This window comes from Populus euphratica, unplaced genomic scaffold, assembly GCF_000495115.2.
Source record: "Populus euphratica unplaced genomic scaffold, PopEup_1.0 scaffold103.1, whole genome shotgun sequence".
Lineage (NCBI taxonomy): Eukaryota > Viridiplantae > Streptophyta > Magnoliopsida > Malpighiales > Salicaceae > Populus > Populus euphratica.
The window spans coordinates 180,964-187,848 of NW_011499891.1; the positions used below are offsets into that span (position 1 = coordinate 180,964).

Sequence of the window (6,885 nt, forward strand, 5' to 3'; positions counted from 1 at the left end):
AATTTCAGTTCTTAAACTCATCAATTAATCCTTTCATTTATGTGATAGGTTTGCATTTAAAATGAACATTTACCATAAATTAAAGGTATCTTATATTATTAGATACATTGTTATAAAACATGTTTTAGTTAAGGAATTATTGATGCTTCAAGTGTAAAATGATGATATTAAATCTTGAGAAAAATATATTTTTAAGTATTAATCGCAATTCTATTTTATAGCGGAATGCTCAGCTATGAGTTCATTTAGATGGATATTCTAAGATTTTTTTTGCTTTTACTTATCTTAGATTGCGTTTTATCTTCTTTATAGCTTTTGGCTATATTAAGATATTATGCAAATTCTGCACTAATCTTGTTAGAATTTGACATTTAATTGATATAATTATTTTTTTTAAAAAATAAGTAAAGCTACAAAATCTAAGAAAAACTATGTAGTACGGTGACTTGGATATAATTACTAATGTAATGATTATTTACTAAAAAACTTCTTTAATTTCTAATTCCAAGATATTAATATAGAGGAGATAAAATCCACGTAAGCTTATTAAAAAAATATTATTTTTAAATAAAAAACCTTTTAAATATAAGGATAAATTTTCTTTTTTTATTTTGGAATTAATATGCAATTATGTGGATACGAGACATTTGATTCTTACTAGGGAACATGATTATTTTTTTTAGCATGGTTGTAGGTTTTTTAAAAAATATTTTTTAATTAAAAATATATTAAAATAATATTTTTTTAGTTTTAAAAAATTATTTTTAATATTAATATATCAAAATAATCTGAAAAAATTTAAAAAATTAATTTTTTTTAAAAATACTTTGAAAACATAAAAATAAATAAGAATTTATTAAAAGCCACCTCAGAGAAATGGACAGAGAAATTATTCCAAGAGCTACAGGAAGATATGATCGTAACACCAGAAGACCAAGAAGTATTGCCAGCAATTAGATCATTCAACTTTTCAAATTAAACCCATTGAAAACAAAAGTTCCCTCGAATTTCCTAGTGAAAGAATCCTACCTAATCCATATATATACGCACATATATAGTAACTTTCAAATTTGGCTTAATGTTCTACCATCGCCTTACAATGTTCATAACGAGCAGCGCCTTCAAAAAAGACATAACTATGTATCTTCAAGATTCTTAGCCATCACTCTTATTTCTTCATCAGGTTTAATCATCTGTTTCTGGGTTGACCAATGGTTCAAAGAGTTTATGTTTCAGGGGATTCATAATGGTTTATGGGTATTTTTTGAAAAAAAAAAGAATTAAGATACTGACATCAAGACTAAAAATTAAGGATTCATAATGGTTTATGGGTATTTTTTGAAAAAAAAAGAAGAATTAAGATGCTGACATCAAGACTAAAAATTAACCATATATATATATATATATATGGTTAATTTGGACTTTGTAAATAATTTATATGGGTAAGGGAGGCAGCCCACGTGGGAGAAAATCTGCCGTCTTGTTTGATGAATGAACATTCGTCATAGAATATTCACAAGTCATAAGAAATAATTAAACACTTTCGTTCCTATTTCTTTCCGTGCAAGTAATTTGAAGAGTCCGATCCCGATCCCGATCCCACACCACTCTCTCCATCAATTTGTGGAAGTTAACCCTTTGCATGACCTTTTTACTTGAGCACACAGAAAAAAACTAGTTGCTTTTATTTGATATTCTCGGTCCCACACATGATCCCGTTTCACATACACAGTTTTTTTAAAATCATAACTAAAAGAATTTTAGTTATTAAGATTTGAATATCGTAATAGTCAATATTGATTATATAAATTAATCGAGTTATACTCTAGCTAAGCATCTTATTAAACTCTTACGTAATCTTAATACTTTATATCAATTATTTTGTCTCAATACTTTATATTAATTTTAATTTGGATATTAAAATCATTTATGAAGATGTTTTAAAATTTAAAGTGCTTAGAAATATATTTTTTAATAGTTGAATTATGAGTTAAACACAAGTTCTAGCAAGATAGTTTATTCTACATGGTTTATAAAACTTATAAATTATTGTAAAAAGCTTATAACATGCAAAACAATTATTTTTTGTGGGATTTCAAAATCCTCATATAATAAAATTAGTAATCTTTAAATAAATAGTTACAATAAAAAGAGAATGAACATTTATCCAATGAACAAAAATGTTTGTTCTTAGTTTTAATATGATAAATGAATTAAAATTAAAATAAAATTTTGGTAAAGAATAGAGATTGTAAACTTTTTATTTGTGTGGTTCTAGAGGTATTTATAGTTTACAAGTCTTAGTCATTTACAGAAAAAAGAGACTGAAATGTAATTTTTTCCTGATAGCATTAATGAATAATTAATATCCCGTATACATGCATTAATAAGGGATAAATATTCCTACATAAACATCAATGTAAGATAAAATATCCTTATATTAATATTAATAGAAGGTGAGAGAATAATATCTCTAACATTAATATTCTATGTTAATATCATAAGAATAAGCAAATGGCTCAACATGAAACCTATATTGATCTAGGCCTTAAACTCTTCGTGCTTGACATCTTATCAAGCACACAATCAATAGGTATGACAACGAGTTAGACCCATGCTCAATTAGACTTGACATATAGCTGAGCTCAAAAGTATTAGGTTTGACAACATGCTAGATTCATGCCCAAGTAGGCCTGGCACACAAACAAACCCAAAGGTCAATGAGTTGAAAAAGTCACTAAAATCATTCTTGATTAAGCTTGGCATGCAGCCAAACTTAAAAGTGATGAACCTTGTAGTTCACTGCACCTATGTCTGATTCGACTCGCTACATTACCAAGCCCAATAGTATTGGGTCTAACAACTTGCCAGACCACCATCCAATTAGGATCAACACGGTGCCAAGCCTGATTATAGTAGGTCTGATAGTTTGTCAAACTCGTGTCTATTTGGGCTCAATATGTAATTAAACCTAATGATGTTGAGTTTAATAATTCGTTAAAGTTCAAGGATATAGGGTTTGACAGCTTATCAGATCTATGCTCATTTAGGCTTGACTCATAGCCACGACTAAGAATGTTAGGCCAAAAATAAGATAGACTCATGTTATATGGACATAATATTCTACTAAGATCAGGGATATTAGATATAAACGCAAGCATTTCTCATCTATTAATAAATTATCAACCTGTTTTCGGATCTTCTAAATAAAGATTAAGACTCAAAATTTATTTTTTATAATGCCAAAAAATATTCATCCCGAATTCAACACTTTCATTTTATACATGTCTCATGCTTATTTTGCAATCACTATAAAGTAAAATATTGTTTTTAGTAATACTTATTTTATGAAGACAATGATCATTCAAAAATATATATTGTTTAAGTTTGTTCATAAAATTTATTGAGCTTTAAAATATAATCATGCTTGATTGTTTTCTTACCGATCGAAAGCTAGAATGAATATTTTCTTGAATCAAGCTCGAGAGGTTTGGTTCTTTTTTAAATAGAAATTACAAATCCATTTTACTATGTTAAAACTCATTAAGTTGGGAAATATTAGCCATGGGACATACAATTTTGCCTAAGGTGCTCGGTTGGAATTAAAATAAACAAAAACTCATATCGTAGATATGGGAAAAAAAAATAGAAAAAGAGTAACCAATAAGTCTTCTAGTTTATTTACTTTACATTTTTTTTTTAAAGTTTTTTTTAATAATATTTTTTCTTTTCAAAATCGGGCAAACATCTTAGTAAAAATTATGTATCATGTGGCTAATATTTTTCACCCCAAAAAAAGCTTTAACATAGTAAATGTATTTCGGTTGATATTGGTTGAATTGAATTGCTCAAATATAATAAATATAAGGTCAAATTCATAAAATTATTTATAGATGGTTGAAAGTACCGACTTGATATAAATGGAAGGTGGTCTCCAGATGGGATTTTCTAATTTTATTTTTTTAGCAAATAAAATTTGGTGATGACAATAGACACAATAAAAATTGAATATACAAAAAATATAAAAACATTGTCTTTAATTGTATATGCTAGATAATTTTGTGAAAGATCTTTTCAAAGATTTATATCAATAATATATTTTTAATACTAATATATCAAATTATTTAAAAATATTAAATTAATATATTTTCAATTCAAATATATTTTTCAATCTAGATTTTTAGAATAAAAGAAATATATGTTTTACAATATAATTGCGATTATTTTTTAAAAATTATTTTTAATATCAGTAGTTAAAATAATTTAAAAATACTAAAAAAAATTAATTTAAAATAAAAAATAAAAAAATTAAATTTTTTAAAAATATTTTTGAAATGTAAAAACAAAATATAGAAGTAGAAAATTAGACTGTGGCTTTCTAAATGAGTTTGTCACAAATTGACTGGTCACATGGAATTCCCCGAAGAGTAAAAGATTTTTGGCATAGTTTTAAGGTAACAGCAATATTTATTTTAACATTTTTCCATTTTTTTTTCCCAAGTATATGCAAGCAGCTACAAAAAGGAGACTGATCTCCTGCTTCTACAAGATCGAGTCCTTCCCGCTAATCTATTCTCTTGATTCCTGTCTCTGGTTTGTGGATTCTTTGCCCACTGATACAGCTACGGCTACAAACTACTCACTTGTGTGTGGCAAGGTAGTAGTTTTTGTGGTGAAAAAACATAGCTATAAATTATAGCCTTTTCTTTTACAAATCCGCATGGGAAGCACCAGTAACTAAACACAGGTTTAATCATAAAAATAAACGGGCTACTCTGCTGCTGCAGAGAAAAGACGGGAAGCATAGGATATTAGAAAATTGGCATCAATGGCCTTTGGCTTTTTGTGCCTTTGTCCAACCCCTTGTGAGAACGGATGTAGAAAACAGTGGACACTTGGATAGCAACAACTTCTTATAAAAGAGCTACCTAAACCACTCAAAACCCCCCCTCCCTCTCCCTCTCCCTCTCCCTTAGAAAGAAAAGAAAAGAAAACTTTGCTTAGTCCACTCCACAAGTCAAGTGAAGAAAATCATGGACAACCAAAGAGGTTCTGTTCTTAGCTGGGCTTACTACTGCCAGGGAAAGGTAACACATTTCTTGAATTTATTATGTTTTTTAAGGATTTTGCTCTCTGTAATGGGGTTTTTTTGTTTTCTGCTCTAGTTTGAAAAATGAGGTTTCTTTTGTTGGATTACAAGAGCTAATTTGTCATTGATTAATGCAGACAATGGATGAACTGAGGAATTCCCTTTTGTACACAACTTTGGAGCTGGAGCAAACAAGGGTAGCAGTTCAAGAAGAGCTAAGAAAGAAAGATGACCAGTTGTTCCATCTCAAGGATCTACTGATCAAAGCCATCAGAGAAAGAGACGAGGCACAAGAGAAATGTCAAAGACTTGTCACTGAGAAAGTCCTGCTCCAACAGCAGCCACAACATCACCAAAATGCTCCTCTCTCTGGGATTTCCAGCATTGAAGATGAACCGAGAAGAGGAATTGACTCCAGCAATGGCTTCTCATCATCAGACTGTGAAGAGAGCATTGTTTCATCTCCAGTTATTGACCCAACTCCACAACCATCCCAATTGCCCCCACCTGCAGCACCACAAACTATCCCCCAAGCAGCAATTGAGTTAGTTCCTGAAAAGCCATTACCTGAAAAGGGAAAGCTTTTACAGGCAGTAATGAAAGCTGGTCCCCTCTTACAGACTCTCCTTCTAGCTGGACCACTTCCTCAATGGAGACACCCACCACCACCACTCGAGTCCTTTGAGATCCCACCTGTTACCATACCTTCACCACCACCCCCACCCGCACCTCAGCTCATCCACCAAGACTCATTTATCAACATTAATGGTTGCAATAGAAAAAGGGTTCGCTGTGATGGCTCTGATTCTTCTACAAAGACCAAGTATCAGAACATAGTCCTCCACTGACAACCCACGCAACCCACTAAGTTATGATTTCACAATTTTTATATATTTATATCATTTAATATATCACTAAGAGAATTAGTCAGGAATGGAAGAAAATTAGTGAGGAATGGAATTGCAAGATGGTGTGAACCTGATCTAGCATTTTTGTACAGAAGTTTGTTTAGAGAAGCTATTCTAAGTTGACTGAAGTGAAGACAAAACAGAAGAGTTAAGTAGATGATGGCCTTGTTCTTGGCTTGTTTTGGCCAATGTTTTTTGGGCGGAGATTTTTGTCTCTTTTTCTATCTTCTTCACATTTCAGTTTTTGTTCCATGATGTGAAAGGGGGTTTGATGATTTCACTTTCCTGTTGCAAGTAACTATAACTTGGATATCTTTATGCCTAGCTAGTCAAGTAAAACTGTAAAAGTGTGTGCAAGTTTGAGGAAGAAGTGTGTGGATTTGAGAGGGAGAGGCCTCTCAAATCCATAATAATTTTTTTAAAAAAAAAGAAACACTGGTTGATGGGTGTGAAGTTTTTTAAAAGAAACACTGGTTGATGGGTGTGAAGTTGTTAGGTTTGGAAGATGGGTAAGCCAACAACCACAAGGTTTGAGAGACCTGCTTGTCGGGTTGAATGGATCCCACAAATCAGAATCAGGATCTGCTTTTTGTGTGATATATGATTAAATTAGTATGATTATATGAGTCTAATTTATCTTAATCTTGTGTTTTTACTCCTAATCGTTTTCATCTCCTCTATTTTAATACTACCAACCACATTTTTGTTCTTTGCCCCCACTCTCTACTTGTTTATTTTAGCATAAGCTTCTACCTTCCTGAAGCAATTCAAATAGTGCAAGGATGCTTGAGTTTCCCCATCACATGAAAATATCACATATACACACTAATTGCCTGCAGAATGCTTCTTAAATCACTGCAGGAAGCCCTAACAATGAAAACATAAGCA

The 6,885-nt window shown here is 30.8% G+C and overlaps 1 protein-coding gene across 1 annotated transcript; it reads left to right on the forward strand.

Moving 5' to 3' along the window:
- The first annotated feature begins 4,758 nt into the window (after positions 1 to 4,758).
- LOC105131171 (protein enabled homolog) lies at positions 4,759 to 6,404 on the forward strand. The gene is made up of 2 exons (XM_011034013.1): positions 4,759 to 5,087; positions 5,227 to 6,404. Exons 1-2 carry the CDS (start codon positions 5,034 to 5,036, stop codon positions 5,935 to 5,937), a joined length of 765 nt encoding a protein of 254 aa, XP_011032315.1. The 5' UTR covers positions 4,759 to 5,033; the 3' UTR covers positions 5,938 to 6,404.
- Positions 6,405 to 6,885: the final 481 nt, after the last annotated feature.

Coding starts and splice junctions, on each gene's coding strand:
- LOC105131171 (XM_011034013.1), top strand. CDS start 5,034: ATGGACAACCAAAGAGGTTCTGTTCTTAGCTGGGCTTACTACTGCCAG. Junction 5,088..5,226: donor CTTACTACTGCCAGGGAAAG/GTAACACATTTC, acceptor TGATTAATGCAG/ACAATGGATGAACTGAGGAA.